Raw genomic sequence first — 20,521 nt, 5'->3', positions numbered from 1 at the left:
GGAGCAAATCGATGGTGTGTATTTTAAAAGCAATTCTAGTTTGTCAATATTAAGACATGTTATGTGATTTCCACCACAGATGTTTACAAGACTCTTCACAGAAGACAAGACTGAAAAAACCTTTTTGGTACCCACAGCCAAATTCCATTTAATTTTTTCCATTCCCCTAAATGCTTTATGAATAATCTTAGGAAAAGAGAATTAGAAAAATCATATGCCACCACTTATTATTAGTTTTCTTATAAAACTAAATAATGTGTTTGCACATTCATCTGTATCAGTCTACCATGGTTATGAAATCAGGTACTGTTAGCAAACCTGGAAATTTGTATTAAAACACGATAAAAAAAAACCACCCACTCCATATCCATTCACTTGGAAAAAAATATTCAGGTTTATACCATATAAAGTTTGTAAACAGAGAAACTAGATAGTAGTGAAAGTTTACAGAGAAAATCCCTGAAGGGACAATCTTACAAATCAAACATTCAAAGCCTATATTACTAATGAAGAAACATTAAAAGCATATCAAATGTATCTTTACAAAAAGAAATTACACATATCTAGTATAGCTTCACTTAAGTATTTTTCTGACTGCTTCAGATGTTTCACTTTTTAATTTCTTGTGTGTCTAATATTAAGAGTTTGAAAAAAAGAGAAAAGATAGATTTGATGACCCACAAACTAAAAAATAAGTGAATGGTAATTGCGATTTTTTTCATGACACTATCAGTCCTACAGAAATAAAAACCACAGCAAATGAAGTAATAATATATGTACAACAAGTAGAATTCTATAACAAAAGTTTTACACTTATTTATGTATATTTATAAATGTATGTGCATGTATATCTAAATGTCTATAATGAGGTTTTAGTAAAAAAAACATACATAGGCAGGAACAGTGCACCCACACATATACATATACACACAGATATACACACATCTACCTTCTCCAAAGTTGTCTGACATCTGAATTAGGACTTGTATCATCATGACAACATTTGCTACATAGTATTAGGTTTCTTTATTATTTCTTTTTTCCTCTTTTCAAAGTCTATTCATTCATTTTGAGAGAGAGAACAAGCAAGGGGCGGGGAGGGGTGTGCAGAGAGAGAGAGAGAGAGAGAGAGAATCCTAAGTATGCTCCAAGCTGCCAGCAGAGAGCCCAAAGCGAGGCTTAATCCCATGAACAGAGTGAGATCATGACCTGAGCCAAGATCAAGAGTTGGGACGCTTAACTGACTGAGCCACCCAAGCACCCCACTTTCTATTACATTTCAAGTGACACATCCTTTAACCCTCATCATACATTACTCAGCTAGTTTGTTCTGGCATAGTTCCTCAAATCTTAATGTATATACTAGGTGGTGATAATAAATAGAAAAGCTTACTTGAAGTTATTATCTATGATTTCGTTTATAAAGTTTAAGGTGTGGGTATTAAAAAAAAAGACCTTTGTACCAAAAATAAGTAAATCTCTGGTCACAAGAAAATCAGGCTATCAGAACTCTGAAACAATCAGGTAAAAAAAGAAATGTCTGGGGCAACTGGGTGGCTCTGTTGGTTAAAAGTGTCCAACTTCGGCTCAGGTCATGATCTCATGGTTCATGAGTTCAAGCCCTGCATCGGGCTCTCGGCTCTCTGCTGTCAGCACAGAGCCCACTTCATATCCTCTGTCCCCCTCTTACTCTGTCTCTCTCTCTCTCTCTCTCTCTCTCTCTCTCTCTCGAAAATAAATAAACATTAAAAAAGAAGGAATGTCGTAAGAACTTCAGGCAAGTTATTCTAACAACAGACTGAAAATAAATCTCAAAAAAGATTTTACAAGAGTTAAGAAACTAAGTCTCCATCTGCAAAGTAATCATCCCTTTTACTCGAGAATGAAGAGGGAGTGGGGTTGTTCCAACAATGGCTTTTGGGGCACCTGGGTGGCTCAATGGGCCAACTTGGGCCAACTCTGGCTCAGGTCATCTCGCGGTCTGTGAGTTCGAGCCCTGGTTGGGCCCTGTGCTGACAGCTCAGAGCCTGGACCCTGCTTCTAGATTCTGTGTCTCCCTCTCTCTCTGCCCCTCCCCCACTCATGCTCTGTCTCTCTAGCTCTCAAAAATAAACAAAAATTTTTTAAAAAATGGCTTTTGCCTTAGAGCATTATATATGACAACATACACAAGCTTTGTGTCTACAATGAATTGTAATCTGGTTTTTGGAGTTAAATAAATTTTTCTATTAAAAATCTCTAGGAATCTCACCTACTCACATTAATCCCAATGCTAAAATATTGAAGCATTCTTCAATAGCACAGGTTCCAGAATTTCATTCCTTTGATATGCCCTCTACTTTCAAATCACATAATATTCTTAAAAAATATAAATTACAAACTGATCTACTACTTCCGTCGTTGTTCTATTAGTTTATCTTACAAACATAATGTGTGTAGACTGTTTCTACAGCTGCACAAAAAACCTTCCATTTAATTTCACAAAAATATTAAAGTCACTAAAAAAAAAACAAACACAAAAAACCAACTTGTTTTGACTGATTGATATAATTTATAAAGGAATTTACATCTGAAAGTACCTAGGCATAGAGAAACACGCCTTAGGAGAGTTCATTCTGTTTTCACTCACACACCTGAAAACGTAGGAAACCTGTTAATTATGCCAAAGAAAAGTCTGATTATGATAAAATAAAAGAGTCCCCAGTGACAGATATCTTTTTAAAATAAGTTTTTTAGTTTTAGAGTGTTACTACTGCCCTTTCATTTTTACATTAGTATGGCTGATGTTCTACAAATTCGCATGAATTTCCTACTCCATCCCCAAAATGAAGATACAACATAAAGAGAAAACTCACAAGGAAGTTAAAAACATTATGGTTTTTCCATTCTGCTGTTTGCATCAAAATTTATCCCTTATTTGAAACAGAGAACATTATTTCTCAGGTTGATAAAAGTCCTTTGTGCAGAGAACAATTAGGGGAACAGAGGAGTGGGATTCCGATCTTCCCAGGGGATGAAGAAAATTAACTAATGTCTTTACTATAAAACTTGTGGAAGACTGAAGATAAACAGTAACAGATATATGATTTTTAAAAAGGGTTATCAAAAGTATTTATCACCTACTAGGCTCAAACGTATACATTATTAAGCCACAGATAAGTCAGTCCACTGTGCAAAAATCAGTAAGCTTCAAAACCAAAACCTATTCCAGGATAAATTGCTGCTGTCTATATATAATAAAACAGTAGTCACCAAAATAGGAGATCCACCTAAGGAAAAAGATAAAAGTATAAAGAATAAAGAACATGCCAATACTGTCAACAGTTTTTCTCAAAAAGTCCTACCTTGTCATTGGTGTCCAACACAATGGTGCTATGTCTCCACTTTGTTAAAACTATCGGTTCTTGCAGCCGCCTGTCCAGGCTCCTACTTTTAATTATTTCTCTTTGTTGTTGGGATGAAGCATTATACTAAAAAAAAAAAATTATACCTCATAAATAATATAAACAAAAGTGGAATCTAAACATGCAGGCTCCAAATGACACATAATGTTAGGCGAAGTTCATCACAGGAATTTTTCTTGTCTCAGTTTTCTCATCTTTGACCACACTGTGGCACAACTGAGATGATCAGGGGTTTTGGTGTTGGACAAAGTTAACGTTAGCTTGGCAAAATAAATATTCAGTCTCCGTGGGTCTCCGTTTCACCAACTGTAAAACAGGCATAACAGAAACACCGTCTCATTCACACCGGTGTTATAAAAGTTAAGCAGTATGGGGGCACCTGGGTGGCTCACTGGGTTGAGTGTCAGACTCTTTATTTCGTCTCAGGCCCTGATCTCACAGTTTGTGAGACGGAGCTCCATGTGGAGCTATGGGCTGACAGCACGGAGACTCTCCCTCTCTCTGCCCCTCCCTGTGTGCCTCTCTCTCTCTCTCTCTCTCTCTCTCTCTCTCTCTCAAAATAAACTTAAAAAAAAAAAAACTTAAGCAGTGTAAAAAGTGCTAAATATTGCCCTAATAGTAGATTCTCAGTAAATATTAGTTATAATTTGTAGAACGAAGTTGTTGAACAAATTTATTATTTTAAGGTTCCTTCTAATTCAAAAATCCACATGAATTCAATTTTTGGTTTAGGTTTTTAAAATAATTATTACATATAAAACAGTATCCTCACATTTAAAGGGTTTTTTGTTTGTTTTTATTTTTGCTTTCATTTATAAACCAAACATATTATTATTTGTTTCTCTGAAGTGGTAAAACATAGCAGACCAGAAGACAGAGATGGTATTGGTTGGAAAGACCAATCCTGAATATATCAGTTGTGTGCAAAGAACAGAAAGTAACTCCCCCCTAAAATTACACAGAAAATTAAGAATGTATTATCAGTAAGGTATTAAATCATGTGTTTGAAATGTCAAGTAGATCAGCAAGCATAAACATTTCAGAAATGTGACGTTTAGGAGTTATACCGATTTATACAGCCAATTTTAATAAATTATAAGCAATAAAACATAATTAAATGACAAAAAATTACAGGCTACATTCTTCTCCTGAAAGCAAAGGACACCTAATACCTATCTACTTCTCTCACCCGTAAAAAGCCCATCAAATCTTAAAATTTTAATGATTCATTACAATTCCAGTAAAATTATATTACAGGAATGTTTTTAATATTAAAAAATCTTCCAACATGTTTCTCTATGCCATTTTTTTAGTCCCCAAAATGAGCCTATATAGGCCCCCTAAACTGTCTCCCAAATCTGTTACTTCATTCTTCACATTAAAATTTGCCAAAGCCAGGCAGTCACATATGGCATTTGTTTTTAAATCACTGTTGCTTAACAATTAGCAATCTTAAAATCTGTCACAGAAGTTCACAAAGGGATAATTTCTAGAATGAACAAAGATGAAACTTAAAGGCTACACCCCCAAAATTCTTTGCCAGAAGTCTCTAAGTGAAAACAGAAATACACTTTCCCTTCAATACAAACATCGCAAGAACTAAAATGTATAGCTGTGTAGAGACATGTATACAAACCATAACAGATACCTACCTTAGCTTATGAGCTTTATAATTACTATAGTTGCTGAGAAATCCTTTCTACGCAGTATCAAAGATAACATAAAACTAAACTGGGTAATAAGCACAATTGTAAATGTGTTGGTGGTTTTACTAGGGCATAGTACGTTCATAAAAACAAAGCATAAATAAAATGTCAAACAGAAAATACTGCATAGACAGAAGACAAAAACAAGGCGCCACATAATTAGAGAAAGGAAAAATAATTGTTATTTTTGCACAGTTGTGTGCAAAGAACAGAAAATAACTACCCCACAGTTAAAACACATGCACACACACACACACGCGTCTAGTTAAAAAGACGGCTAAGTTTAAAACTTTTCTAATCCCATCAAAAACACCTTTTTAACAATCTTAAATGAACTTTTATTTGAATTATTTCAAACATATACAAAAGAATAAAGACTAATGAAAACCCACCATCAAGTTTTAGCATATCTAATAGAAGACATTGCTTTAGGTACCCTTTAAAAAAAAAAAAGGAAAATACTATAGACATGTTAGAGACCCTCTGAACACATCTTTGAGATTCCATTCCTCTCCCTCTTTTCCCAGCAGCATCATATAATTCAGTGGTCATCATTCTCATCACACTTTGATATATACTTATGCACCTATAAATATATTTACCTGTGGAGTTTTAAAAGTGATATAAATGGAATCAGACCACATATTGCATCATTCTTCAACTTGCTTTTTGCATTCAACATGTTATTGTAAAAAACATATCCATGCTGGTGACTATGCAGTTCTGACTCATGTATTTTCACTTCTATAGAATATTACATTATATGTAAACACCACAATTTAACCATTTTGCTACAAATGGATAGGTCTAAGGTGGCAGTACTAATTTATTTATAGTTCTACCAGCAGAACATAATGCTTTGCACTGCCCTACTTGAATTGCTGAATTTATATGCATTTGTATATATAAAATAAATGTTAAGTACACATACACATTAAAAAAATATGTGAAAGGTGAAACGCTAGCTCAGTGTTTTAATTTACATTTTCTGATTACCTATAAATTTGGACATCTTTTCATATACTTACTTCATGTATTTCCTCTTCTGTGTATTGCTTAGTCGTGTATTTTGCCTAATTTCAACTGGACTTTCTCTTACATACAGAAAGGATCAGGAAGTTCTTTATATATTTTGCTTCTAAATATTTGTAAGCTACTTGAGTTCTTGAGTTTAATATACCTTTTCCTAGTCCATAGCTCAGCTTTTCCCCTAAAAGTTACCTTTTATATTAGTGTTTTGTTTAATTTGATGTAATCACATCTGTCAATCTTTCCTTTTACAGGTTTTCGTTATTGTAGTCTTTTTAAGAAATCCTTCCCATTCTGAAGTCAAAGATATTTTTATATAGATTTTAAAGTTTTGCTGATTAAATTTACATCTCTCATCTACCTGGAATTAATCAAGTATGACATGAGTCAAGATCTACACTTCATTTTTTTTTTCCAAGAGAATAACCAATAATCTTAGCAACATTTATTGCACAGTCCATGCTTAACTCATAGATTTGTAATGTCAGATCTGAGCTTTCTATTCTGGTCTATTTCTCTATATGTGTGCTCTTACTACCCATCTTAATCACTTATTTTCATGAACCTCATCCCTCACATGCCCCACCTCCCATTTTCAGGAATACTTTGGTTCTTCATAGACCTTTGTTTGTCAACAAAATTTAGCATCAGTTCCAAAAAAGGTGGAGAGGGAAAAAGTAAGTGGAAATGCAGTGAATTTGCAGATTAATGTGGACACTACACTAACACTGGGCCTCCCTGTCCAAAACCACAATGGCATATTGCACCATTTATTCAGGTTTTATGTTCTTCCATTCTGCTCTGAAATTTTCTTCATTAAGATCTTACAAACCTTTAATAGGTGTATCAGTAGTTACAACTCTTCTTGTTGCCACTGCTGCTAATGTAAAGAGGATCTTTATTTCTATCACATTTCAAACCTGACTTTTTACTAGAGAAATGGGTAGTTGTTTTTTTTTTTCTTTTAAGGTTCTTTATTTATTTTTAGAAAGAGAGAGAGAGTACCCTCATGAATAGAGTACAGGCAGAAAGAGAGGGAGAGAGAGAATCTCAAGTAGGATCTGCACTGTCAGCTCAGAGCCTGATGCAGGGCTTGATCTCACAAACCATGAGATTTAAGGCTCCCATTTTGTTTTTTATCCTGTTTATCATTCACATTTCTTCTTTCTTACCTTCCTATGGACTACTTGAAAAGTTTTCACTATTAGATTTTAATTCATCTATAGTTTCTTGAATATATCTTTTGTTGGTTTTTAGTGACTGCTCTAGGAATTACAATTTACATGCTTAATTTACCACAGTCTACTAGTATCAACATTTTACTATTTCAAGTGAAATGCAGAAAACTTATTAACAGTGATATCACTTTACTCTCCCCTCTTTATGGTACTGTATTTGGCTGTTTTAAGTATCATCTCTACCAGGGCGCTTGGGTCGCTCAGTTGGTTAAGCGCTGACTCTTGATTTCGGCTCGGGTCATGATCTCATGGTTTGTGAGATTGAGCCCCATGTTGGGCTCTGTGCTGTCAGTGGGGAGCCTACTTGGGATTCTCTCTCCCTCTCTCTCTGCCCTTCCCCTGCTCATGCACATGCACTCTCTCTCTCTCAAAATAAACTTTAAAAAAGTATCATTTCTAACTACAATGAGTACTTCAGAAATGTTTTAATTTTTGTTTTGAATGTCAAACATAATTTTTAAAACTCAAGACAAGTCTCCTCAGATATTCACCCTTTCCACTGTACTTTTTTCATTCTTGATGTTCCAGGTTTTCTTCAGTTATCATTTCCCTTCTGTGTGAAAGACTTCCTATAGTAATTCTTTAAGAACGTGATACTGGTGATAAAATTCTTACTTTCCTTTCCTTTGAAAATGTCTCTTTTATTTTCATTCTTGAAGGCCATTTTTGTTGGATGTACAATTATGGGTTTACGGTTTTTTCTTTCAGAATTTGAAAAATGTTATACCACTTCCTTCTAGCTTCATGGCTTCTGATAAGACATCCACTGCCATTCAAACCACTATTACCCTACAGCTACTGTGTTGAGTTGCTTTCGAGATTATTTTAGCAGGAAAGAGAAGTCTTTAGTTTACAGAAATCTGACTACTATGTCTAGATGTGGGTTTCTTTGGGTCTATCCTGTTTAGTGTTGCTCAGATTCTTGGTTTGCCTTTTGCCAAATTTGAGATGTCTTCAAACACCTAACGGTGTAAATATTATTTTTCAGCTTCACACTCTTTCTCCTCTTCTTCTAGAACTCCAATAAAATGAATATCATAAATATCTAACACTTTTGTATTTTCCCCACAGATTTCTGAAGCTCTGTTCATTTTTTAAAACTTTATTTTTTGGTGCACATGCTCATTTCAATACTAGTGACACGTTTGCTCAAAATCATTAGGGAAAGCTGGGGCACCTGGGTGGCTAAGTCAGTTGAGCATCCAATTCTTGGTTTCAGCTCAGGTCATGAACTCATGGTTTCATGAGTTCAAGCCCCGCATCACTGTGTTGGCAGCACAGAGCTTGCTTGGGATTCTCTCTCTCTGCCCCTCTCCCACTCACACTGTATCTCTTTCAAGTAAAAAAAATAAACTTAAAAAAAATCATCTGGGAAAGCAAGTCACATGACTGAACTCAGTTAACAGCAGAATATACCTCCACTCACAGTGGGAGGCCTCTACAAGGCATACAGCAAAGAGCACTGATACAGGAGTGGGTGCAGAACGGATCCAATGATGCACTCTACCACAGTAGGTAATATGGTCCTTTACCCTTTGATGGTTGTTACAACTGTCTCCCTATATTGAAGTTCTGAATATCCAGTAAAGTTTGTCAACACGTAGATTTATTTTTATATATCCTAGTCAGTATTTAAGGCATATTTTCTAGTTAAAGACTCATGCCTTCATTCAATTTTAGAAAATTCCTAGAAATTATATTTTTAAATATTATTTCCCTATCTTTTCTCCATTCTCCTCTTCTGGAATTCCTAGTATATGAATACAGGAAACCTCTCACCCATCTTCCATTTCTCTTAACTATGCTTTAATATTTGTTATCTTTCTGCCCTTCTGTCTGTAGTTTACACTACTGACTACCTACACTTTTTATTGCACTATCTCTTCATCTGAAATATTTCTTTTCTTAAAATGTTTTATTTATTTTTAAGAGAGAGAGAAAGAGTGCACATAAGCGGAGGGGCAGAGAGGGGCGGGGGGACAGAGAATTCAAAGTGGGCTCCATGCTGATCGCAGAGAGCCAGATGCCAGGCTCAAATTCAATAAACCGTGAGATCATGACCTAAGCCAAAGTCAGATGTTCAACCGACTATGCCACCCAGGCGTCCCTCACCTGAAATATTTCCAATTTATTTTTTATCATATTCACCTATTAAAATATTATTTGTATTTATTTTTCATAATTTCTTGTTCTTTTTAAATGAAAGACTTCATTTAACTCTAGACATCTACAACATATTTATAAAGTCTTCATTAAGTTATTTTAAAAAGTAATTTCAACTGGAGTACAATGTTCTGATTCTGGATTTTTTCATGTTTATATAAGTGTTGGGGTTCTTTATGTGTTTTACTTAGAATTTTGGAACTAGACTCATTTTGAGTGGGGGATATTTTATTTTGTTCTCTTTTCATTCATCCTTATTTTTCTCTCCCAGTCCTTCCTCCTGTCTAGTTTTTTGTTTGTTTTAGTTTATTTATTTTTGAGAGAGAGAGAGAGAGAGAGAGAGAGAGAGAGAGAGAGAGAGAAAGAGAAGACACGAGTGGGGGAGGAAAAGGAGAGATGGGCAGAGGACCCAAAGCAGGTTCTATGCTGACAGCAGAGAGCCCAACACAGGGCTTGCACTCACAAAATGTGAGATCATGACCTGAGCCGAAGTTGGACGGACATTCAACCGACTAAGCCCCCAGGTACCCTGCTCCTGTCTAGTTTTATGATCCCCTTCACCTACACCCAATTTAGAACCAGGTATGCATAAATGTATGTGTGTATGTATTCTGTCTCACTTAGCTGTCATATGAACATATTTCTTCTTTCCAAATTTACAGCAAACTCCTTGAGGGTAAAGACCATGCCCTATGCATTTGGATCCATTATAATACCTACACAGAGCTGACAAAGATATATTCATAAAATAGTTAGCTAAGTTTCTAATATCTATCTGCACTGGGAGTTACAAACCTATCTCATAGAATTTATTTTGGATTTACTAAGTGGTAAATTGCTTAGAGTACAAAATTTAACCTATAATTTTCTTTATCATACAGTAAAAATCCTTTAAATAATGGTTCTAAAACATTTTGTCTTTTTTCCTCATTCCCACTGTACCCAAATCAAACCTCCCTACATCCAATTTAGTTAGAAGTTCAAGAAACTGCCCATTCTGACTCTGTCCAAGTGGCAAATATTGGCAGAAAATGAAATAATATCACAAAACTAATGACTCACTCCTGGTCACAATCAGCACTCACTTCCATTGTTGTGGAACTATCCTTAAAGGTTTTGATATCACTTAGTCCCTTGCCTCTCTTCTTTCTTTCATCCAGGGCATCTCCACAAACAAGTTTCTTAATAGTGAACTTTTAAGTCTTTTGACCAAGGAAAGTATAGGAGTTAATACAAAAACAAACAAATACTTAGCTACCAGTTAAGTACAGGTTCCAAATTGCTCCTTACATAAGGTCATCCTGGAAGCCTCTTCTTTCAATGGACCCTGACCTGAGACAAATCGCTCAAAAGGCAGCTTGTGTTTGATCTCATTACTCCAGGTAATCAGAAACTACTATGAAAGAAGATGTAATACAATAAGATTTTTCTATAACTCAAATGATATTTGACATACTTGTATGAGCTACAATGAGAATTTGTCAAGTGGAACAAAAATTTAATATATGTTTAAATTATTTAATTAATAATATATTAATAAAATATTGGCCTTCTATAATCTAAATCACTTTCAGTGAACTAAATTTCCAGCAGATTTATCTTCTGATGTCTTTAAGTAAAAGCAGATCTCATATTTTATAAGCCCAATACAATCAATCATTGTTACATAGTTCTCAATATTGAATAATTATGTCCCCAAATACATATTCTTTTCCCAGCACATAGGTATTACATATTTTGACTCTCACCATCCATAAGATTTTCAAGATTTTCAAGATTTTCAGGGCAGTGAAAATACATCATACAATATTATAATGATGGACATGTCAGTATACTTTTAACCAAACACACTTAATATACAATACCAAGAATGAACCCTAAAGTAGACTATGGACTTCAGGGATTATGATGTGTCAATGTGGGTTCATCCTTAGTAAAAAATATACCATTCTGGTAAGCAATGTTGATAATGGGGGAGGCTATGCATGTGTAGGGGATATCTGAGAAATCTCTGTACCTTCCTCTCAATTTTGTTGTAAACCTAAAACTGTTTAAAAAACTTAAGTCTTACAAAGAAAAAGAAAACCCACAATGTGATATCTTCAAAACTCTTTGCATAAAGGAGTTTTGTAATTAAAATATAAAACTTATCGTCATTAACAGTAATATGTCATGGAGGCGCCTGGGTGGCTCAGTCAGTTAGGTGTCTGACTTCGGCTCGGGTCATGATCTAACAGTTCGTGGGTTCGAGCCCTGCATCAGATTCTGGGCTGAAACCTCAGAGCCTGGAGCCTGATAAGGATTCTGTGTCTCTCTGCCCATCTGCCACTATTGCTCTCTCTCAAAAATAAAAACATAGGGGCGCCTGGGTGGCTCAGTCGGTTAAGCAGCCAACTTCAGCTCAGGTCATGATTTCGCGGTCCGTGAGTTCGAGCCCTGCGTCGGGCTCTGTGCTGACAGCTCAGAGCCTGGAGCCTGTTTCAGATTCTGTGTCTCCCTCTCTCTGACCCTCCCCCGTTCATGCTCTGTCTCTCTCTGTCTCAAAAATAAATAAACGTTAAAAAAAATGTTTAAAAAAAAACATAAAACAAAACAAAAAAAAACCCCCAAAAAACAGTAATACATTATGTTTCAGATAGCATTTGTGTTTTTTTAAGTGTTTATCTTTGAGACAGACAGAACACAAGTGGGGGAGGGGCAGAGAGAGGGAGACACAGAATCCGAAGCAGGCTCCAGGCTCTGAGCTGTCAGCACAGAGCCTGATGTGGGCCTCGAACTCACAAAACCATGAGATCACGAACTAAGCTGAAGTCGAAGGCTTAACCAACTGAGCCACCCAGGCGCCCAACAAGTAGTACCTATTGTCTATACATAAATTTTAATACAACTTCTCATTTTGAAACTACTAAAAATGGTTAAAAATATGAAATAGTTTTTTCTGCTGAGCTGGACAAAAGAGAAAGTACCTGTGTAAAATAAGTGCTAAAATATGTGAATATAAATAGTCACTTGAAGATTTGACAAGGCTTTTTTTAAACACAAGAAAAATCCGGAGCTGTACTTGATAGTCAAATTAACCAAAAGAGCTATTATTTCCTTTATCCCCAACCCTTATCCCCGAATGTTATCAAGTTTGCATTATAGCAACTTACATCATTCTTTGAGATCTTAACATTTTATTTACAAGAATTTTTTTAATGTTTATTTTTGAGAGAGAGAGGGGAGGGAGAGGCAGACAGAGAAGGAGACAGAGGATCCAGAGCAGGCTCTGTGTTGACAGCAGAGAGCCTGAGGTGGGGCCTGAACTCACAAACCATGAGATCATGACCTGAGTGGAAGTCAGACACTTCAATGACTGAGCCACCCAGGCGCCCTGAAATCTAAACATTTTAAAAGGTGTCAGACTTAAGGGCACCTGGGTGGTTCAATAGGTTAAGTGTCTGACTCTCTATTCCAGCTCAGGTTATGATCTCACGGTTCATGAGATCGAGCCCCAGGTCAGGCTCTACGCTGATAGCATGGAGCTTGCTTGTGATTCATATTCTCTCTCTCTCTCTCTCTCTCTCTCTCTCTCTCGCTTTCTCTCAAAATTAAAAGATAATACTAAAAATAAAAGCTGTCAGACTTATAATGGAGTTCTTATGCTAGTGGCTCAAGACAGGCCACAAAGATGTTCTTAAAAGTCAAGTACAAGCGGTTCATCTTTTTCTACTAATATCAACCCTTATAATTTCATAAAAGAATTAGAGGCAGATGACCTTCACATAGGAAGAAACCACCATCATTACTACTTTACTAGATAGTGTTTCCCAATCTTCAATTTAGTAACACATAGTGAGTTTTTCTATATGTATCTTTATACTAATACTTTTCTTTAAATTGACTGACTTTGGTAAAGAGACAAATTTTTTTAAAAACTGAAGTTTACCTGATAATTAACACTACAGATATGTCTGCTGACTATGGCTGTTTTCTAAAACATCAAAATAATATACCAATTAAAATTTAAAAGCCTGCTTGATATCATTTAAAATGATCTCAATACTACTAGTGACAAGCACATGACCACTCTGAAAACTGCTGCCTTTTAAACTCAGCCCTAGTGTACTTATCTGAAAGGAGATATCCAGTGAGAGCCCAGAATATCTTATCAGCACATGCTGCTAATTACTGACACAATTACAACACATATTTACATATGAGAATAAACTGGAATACTGAGCTGCTTTTTTTTTCCTCCTAAAAAAAAAAAAAAGATTAGGGGCACCTGGATGGCTCAGTCGGTAAAGTATCTGACTTTGGCTCAGGTCATGATTTCACGGTTTGTGAGTTCAAGCCCCGCGTCAGGCTTGCTGCTGTCAGTGCAGAGCCAGCTCTGGATCCTCTGTCCCTCTGTCTCTGCCCACCCCCCGCTTTTGTGTGCTCTATCCTCCCTCAAAAATAAATAAACACTAAAAAAAAAAAAAAAAAAAGATTAAACGTAAAACCAACCTCACGTAGAAAATTCAATATATTCAAGATAACTAGGTATAAGATGTCATTATTGGCACTGAAGGGGATGCTTATCTCTAGGAACGATGAAAAACTGATTTCAAGTTAAACCAGAATTTTTGAATAGAAATTATCAGTATTATATAGTATTATAAAGATAATACACATCTTAGAAAAAGTTACCAAAAAGATTCTCAGTGAATTCTGAAAAAAAGTCTTGTTCTTTAAAGGTTGAATAAAAATTTTAAGTAAATCTGCTGAAGCCATTTTCAGATAATATTTTATCTGCTATTTAAAACAGAAATTCAGTGTTAAGGTTTATTACCTTTGGCAATTCCCATTCTGACCGAGATCCATCTGCACTGTAGTAATATTGTCTACCTTGATCATCAACATGCTTGAGCCACTATAAAAACAAAATAGGTGTTACTTTTTCAATTTAAGTAAAAGTAAGTTTAAGCTTATACAACCAGAGATATTAGATATTTTCTTAGGAATTTTATTCTACTTGCTCAAGAACACTATAAAAGAAATTTACAAACTTATACTAATAGATTTGTATTTTAAGTTTGGTAAAAATAAGTAAACTCAATATTAATTTCTTTAATTGAATTTTTCTCTCTCTTTCTTCCAGTGTGTCAAGCTAGTTCCAATGTCAAGCACCACTTAATGTAAGAAATATGTAACAAAGATACTCAGATACGCATATACACCAGACACAGAGCCACACTCACTCTGAAAACAAGGTTAAGAAATTAACAAATTTTTTTTTAATCTTCAAATATAAAACTATTGAACAATTTAAGCCAAACTTAATGCAAACCCTTAGGAATTACCTCCTGTAGCCAACAAATTTCTTACTCAACATGATTTAAGTAATACTAATAAAACTTCGTATAAAATAATACAGGGAATATGTGGGGCAAAAGACTAAGCACTGCTAATATAAACAAAATTGTGAAATAAATGAAAACTAATGTTTCCTTATGTTCTAGTGTGAAATAATTAAAGCAGAAATGAGGGGTAAAAGCCCATCTCCATTTATTCCCAAAGGTCTATTCTCTAGGCAAGCACAACCTTACCTTCTCTGATGACACGAGATATAATACATAAAATTTCAATATGCATTCCCAAAATAGTTAATCAATCATAAAATAACTAGACTCATGGTTTTTGTTTTACGCAACTTGGTTATAAAATAAAAAGCATAGAAAGTGAAGCGGTATATCATAGTGACACATGCTGAGAAAACGATTCCCTAAAAACCATTCCCCCCCCAAAAAATATAAAGAAATATGTTTATTGAAGAAGTTTAAACAGAATGACACTCAATAGGTCTACTCTTATAAAGATTTGTCTTAAATGGGTTTTGACCCCACAAGAATCACTGTAATTATAAAGTTTAAAACCATGAATCAGTAGTTACAGTGAGTTTTCATGTTGTCAATTGCCATGACTACAAAATTACAATAAAGAATATTTTCATGAGTTTTTAAAATACCAAACTTGAGTACACAACTACTTTATGAGAAGATTCTGCCAAGAAAACTAGATGAGAAAAAAAGAATGTACCTTTTCATTAGTATAGTCACTGGTATATAAGGTATGCCCACGTTCATCCAACTCTTCTGACCAACCCCTTGGAGGAGAACCACACTGCCTATCTGACTGGCTGTAACAAATGCTGTGGTAGTTTTCTTCTGATGAAAGAAGCTATAAATAGTCAGAAACATAAGTATTTTTCTTCTTTGAAAAAAAAATATATATGTAGCAGTTGCAAATCTAAGCAATAAACTGTATTTGGCTGAAGCACTAAGATATCTTGACTATATCTTAATATTTTCAAAACAAATTGTTAGTCTTTCAAAGAGTACACTGTAAGTGGTAAGGTGAAATTAATAATGGTTATTTTAGCACAATAATGCAACCCTGGAAAAATTCTCTATAATAAAACTGAAAACAATGTTTTCAGACTGAGAGATAAAAATGCTGCCTTCTATCTAATGCTGCTTTTGAGCCAATATCAGGTTAAAAACTGAATGTGTGTATGGGTATACACATCCATGTGTAAGCTATAAAATAGGGGATGAGGGTACTTCATTAGACTGAGTTTCTTAAAAATTCTCACTCACCTATATATATACAAGTTCCTAGACAAATGCCTGACAGTGTTCGAAAAATAAATCTTGAATGATTTTTTTAAATGTGTGAAACTGAGAGGTAAGAGACATTAGTTTTATAATACTGTATTTTATATTCTAAATTATTGGCAAGATTTCCTAACTCATTCAACCAAACGTTTATTAAAGATGGTTGGGAACTGAACTTCAAAACAAGAAAAAATAATATTAAAAAAATTCAAACATGATAGATGAAAAAATTCAGTATGGAAGTAACTTAGGTATACTTTACTTTTAAAAGCATGAGAGAGGGGCGCCTGGGTGGCTCAGTCGGTCGCGCTTCCGACTTTGGCTCAGGTCGTATCTCACAGTTCATGAGTTCAAGCCCCGTGTGGGGCTCTGTGATGACAACTCACAGCCTGGAGCTTCAGATTCTGTGTCTCCCTCTCTCTCTGCCCTTCCCCTGCTCTCGCTCTCTCTCTCTCTCTCTCTCTCAAAAATAAGCATTAAAAAAATTTAAAAACAAATAAAAATAAAAGCATGAGAGAATCCAGACATATAAGACAAGCGATTGAGACGGAGAAAACCTAATCTCTGCTTTTTTCAAACAAGAAGTATCATAATGTGAGTAGCAATTTACTTACTGCCCTTAAATGTCATTAATTCAACAAATATTTACTAGATTAACTCTCATGTGCTAATGACCTTTCCTGGGTCACTTTTAGGTAAAATAGTTTCTACAATTAAATCTTACTTAATCAGACTGCATTTTCTCCCACCACAGAATACTAAAATACTAAATGGTCTAAAATAGTAAAATGTGTAGATTCTCAATGTAACTTAAAGATACAAACATACTAATAATAACATAACACAAAAACTGACATAAACAACTTTACAGAAGCCTTGCATAAAGTGCGCTATATATGTTCTGTAACAGGAATTTTTTTTAATGAAAACTTATTGCAAAAATCAGAATTTATTTTTATTTAATTGAGGCCACTTAAAATATAAGTTCACGTAGGCAAAGTACAAGAAAATCTTTTAGAAATAGAGAAAAGAAATCTATACAGTAGAATAATATTCAGCCCTAAAAGAGAATGAAATTTTACCATTTGTGACAACATGGATGGACTTTAAGGGCATTATGCTAAGTGAAGTAAATCATAGCGAGAAGACAAATACTATATGATCTCACTTACGTAGAGTCCTCAAAACCAAACAAAACAAGCTCATGGATGCAGAGAATAAACTGGTGATTGCCAGAGATGGGGAAGGCAGGTTGAATGAACAAAGGAGACAAAAGGCACGAAATTCAGTTACAAAGTGAGTAAGTCATGGGGATATAATGTACTGCATGGCAACCACAGTTAATAATACTGTATTGCATATGTGAAAGTTGCAAAGAGAGTAGATATTAAAACTTCTCATCACAAGACAAAAACTTCTATAATCAAGTGGTGACAGATATTAACTAGATAGTGGTGATCATTTTATAATATTTACAAATATTGAATCATTAGGTTGTATACCTGAAGCTAACAAAATATTATATGTTAATTATACCTGAATAAAAAAAACTAGTAAAATTAATTTAGGAAACAAAGTTACTAAATCAATTTTTTGTAAATATGACTTTCTACTTGGCAAAATGCTCCCATCATTTCCCAATTTTTGTGCAGTAAGATGTTCCTTTCTTCCATGAAAAGAAACCTCCAGTATCTCAATGTGTTTCATTACAGAACCAGGAGTACTTTGAAGGTCTTGATTGTTTACTGCTAGAAAGGAGCTATTTAGTGGCAATTAAATAAAAGTAAGATTATTTTTGGCAAGCATTGTCAATGTTAACTGTGCTATATACTCATAATTCCATTCAGCAGCATACTTAGCTCAGTAACTTTGGGGTATATATTTTGCAGCAAACATGGCCTAGTAGAAATAAAGGGGGCTACACAGATGTCCCATTTACAGGGGAATGACAGGGAGGCACTGAAATGGGTACCTGGATTAAAACAATTTAAAATATTAATTTTTTTTAAGTTTATTTATTTTGAGAGAGAAAATGAGCAGGGGAGGAGCAGAGAGTGAATCCCAAGCAAGAATTGTGTCAACACAGAGCCTGATGTGGGGCTCGATCTCACAAACCCGTAGGATCATGACCTGAGTCAAATCCAAGAGTCCGACGCTTAACTGACAGAGCCACCCAGGCACCCCTAATATATTAAATTTTTTAACACATTCTTTAAAAAAAAAAAGTTTATTTTTGAGAGAGACAGAGACAAAGAACGAGCAGAGTAGGGGTAGAAAGAGGGAGACACAGAATCCAAAGCAGTTTCCAGGCTCTGAGCTGTCAGCACAGGAGCCTGATGCGGGGATCGAACTCATGAACCACGAGATCATGACCTGAGCTGAAGTTGGACACTTAACAGACTGAGCCACCCAGGTGCCCCAAATTTTTTTTAAAAAATTATCAAGAAGCAAGAAACTGACTAAGAAATACTCAGAAGTCAAAACTAAGTAGAAGCAAGAATCCAAAAGTATAAGAAGAATATAAAGACCAGCTTTCTCTTTGAAGGCATTTGCCAATCCCCAAACTAGAACATTACTTTTCAAAGTCATGAAGCATTGGGAAACAGAACTCAAGACTACCAAAAGTAGGGAGTCTAACAGAATTCCCCCCTGAAAATAAAGAACTGGGACCCCAAAGAATTATACCCTCAGATTATCAGTTAACCAGAAACAAATTTTGTCCCTTTATTCCACACAAGAGAAATCACGGGAATCTTCCCAAATAATGGAAGAATGGGAGGGAAAATGGGAGAATCTCCAGCCACAAACCAGTCTTCATGCAATCCAAATTACTACTACCTAGGTGGCCTGTAAAAACTAAAGCTGAAAATTCAGTTTCAAATGTTCACAGGATACTAACTTCCTGGCAGAAACAAAAGCAAATCCTCTCTGATGGAACAGACTGTCAACCCCAGCACTAAAGACTTCCTATATATGAACTATAATCTCATCTTAAAATACACACACACCGACAAGATGTGAAACAAAACACTATAAGTTAGAGACAGCAAAAAACCATCATAATCCAACTCTTAAAGACTTTATATACTAGAATTATAAAAAATAAAAGACTAAAGAAAGATAGGACAAATGAAATATATGATCCTTTACTGGATCTTTTATTGCAGGAAAAAAAATGTAAAGGATATTACTTGACAAATGAGAAACACTGAATATTAACTACGTATTAAATAGTATTCCAGTATTAAACTTGAGTATGATAAATTATTTTCCACCAAAAAAAAAGTTTTGCTAGAAAATGTCCTTATCCTTAGAAAATAAAATATTATGTTGTCTTATCCAAAAGGTTCAGAAGAAAATTACTGGAGGGTAGAGAGCAGAAGGAGGGAGAGAAATAAAGCAAATGTAGCAAAATTTAAAACTGGTAAATCTTGACTAATAAGGCTATCTAGTATATGGATGTTCACTATTCTATTCTTTAGGTTTAAAACTTTCCAAAGTAACAAGATGGAGAAGCTCCCCCAGATAAATAAAAACTAACAGGTTTTTAAAATTCAAGGATGGTTTAATATCGAATAAAGAAGGGGGATCCTGGGTGGCTCAGTCGGTTCAGTGTCCAACTCTTAATCTCGGCTCAGGTCATGATGTCTCTCACCATTTGTGAGTTTGAGCCCCCTATTGGGACTGTCAGTGCAGAGCTTGCTTGAGATTCTGTGTCTCCCTCTCCCTGCCCTCTCCTGCTCACACTCTCTCTGTCTCTCTCAAAATAAATAAACAAACTTACAGAAAAAAGATGCAAAAACAAATAAAGGTGAAGAATAGTGAACTGGAACTACATCTAAAAATTGAGAAGCACAGAGAGACCTAGAGATATAATACACAAGTATAAGAGAAATCAAGAGACATGACCAATGTAAGCAGATTAAATGTTCCTCTAATCAAAGTTCCAGAATGAGAGGAAAGAGAAAATGGGACAGACAGAGGCTATATATAGATGACCAAGAATTTTCTAGAACTAATCAAAGACAGGGCTCCTCAAGTTCAAGAACCTCAAAAAAACCCTGGCAGGAAATAAAGATACCCTCACCTAATCACATCATAGGAAAATTACAGACATGGAATTTAAGAGCTGCCAGCGAGAACAGACAAGGAATGACAATCAAACTGAGAGCTGAATTTGCAATATCAACAATGAAAGCCTGAAAACAGGAGAATAAAATAGTCAGTGAACTAGGAAAAAACAGTCAACTCAGAACTGTTTATCAAGTAAAGATATTCTTCAAAAATGAGGAAAATTAAATTTTCAGACAAAACTAGATTCTATCACTAATAAATCTTCA

The 20,521-nt window shown here is 35.0% G+C and overlaps 1 protein-coding gene across 4 annotated transcripts in view; it reads right to left on the bottom strand.

Annotated features, from left to right (window-relative positions):
- ARHGAP12 (Rho GTPase activating protein 12) overlaps window positions 1-20,521 on the bottom strand; it is a 121,601-nt gene that overhangs the window by 32,942 nt on the left and 68,138 nt on the right. For 3 of the 4 annotated variants that reach the window (XM_058681540.1, XM_058681539.1, XM_058681538.1), the window contains exons 5-7: window positions 15,604-15,744; window positions 14,357-14,437; window positions 3,345-3,470 (exon numbers count right to left, since the gene is read on the bottom strand). In XM_058681540.1, the coding sequence (XP_058537523.1) occupies window positions 3,345-3,470; window positions 14,357-14,437; window positions 15,604-15,744 (348 nt within the window). The remainder of the gene's footprint in view (window positions 1-3,344; window positions 3,471-14,356; window positions 14,438-15,603; window positions 15,745-20,521) is intronic. The other variant, XM_058681541.1, reaches the window with a different exon arrangement.

The sequence above is a fragment of the Neofelis nebulosa genome, chromosome 8 (genome assembly GCF_028018385.1).
Source record: "Neofelis nebulosa isolate mNeoNeb1 chromosome 8, mNeoNeb1.pri, whole genome shotgun sequence".
In the NCBI taxonomy this organism is placed as follows: domain Eukaryota; kingdom Metazoa; phylum Chordata; class Mammalia; order Carnivora; family Felidae; genus Neofelis; species Neofelis nebulosa.
This window is presented reverse-complemented; position numbering and strand designations above follow the sequence as displayed.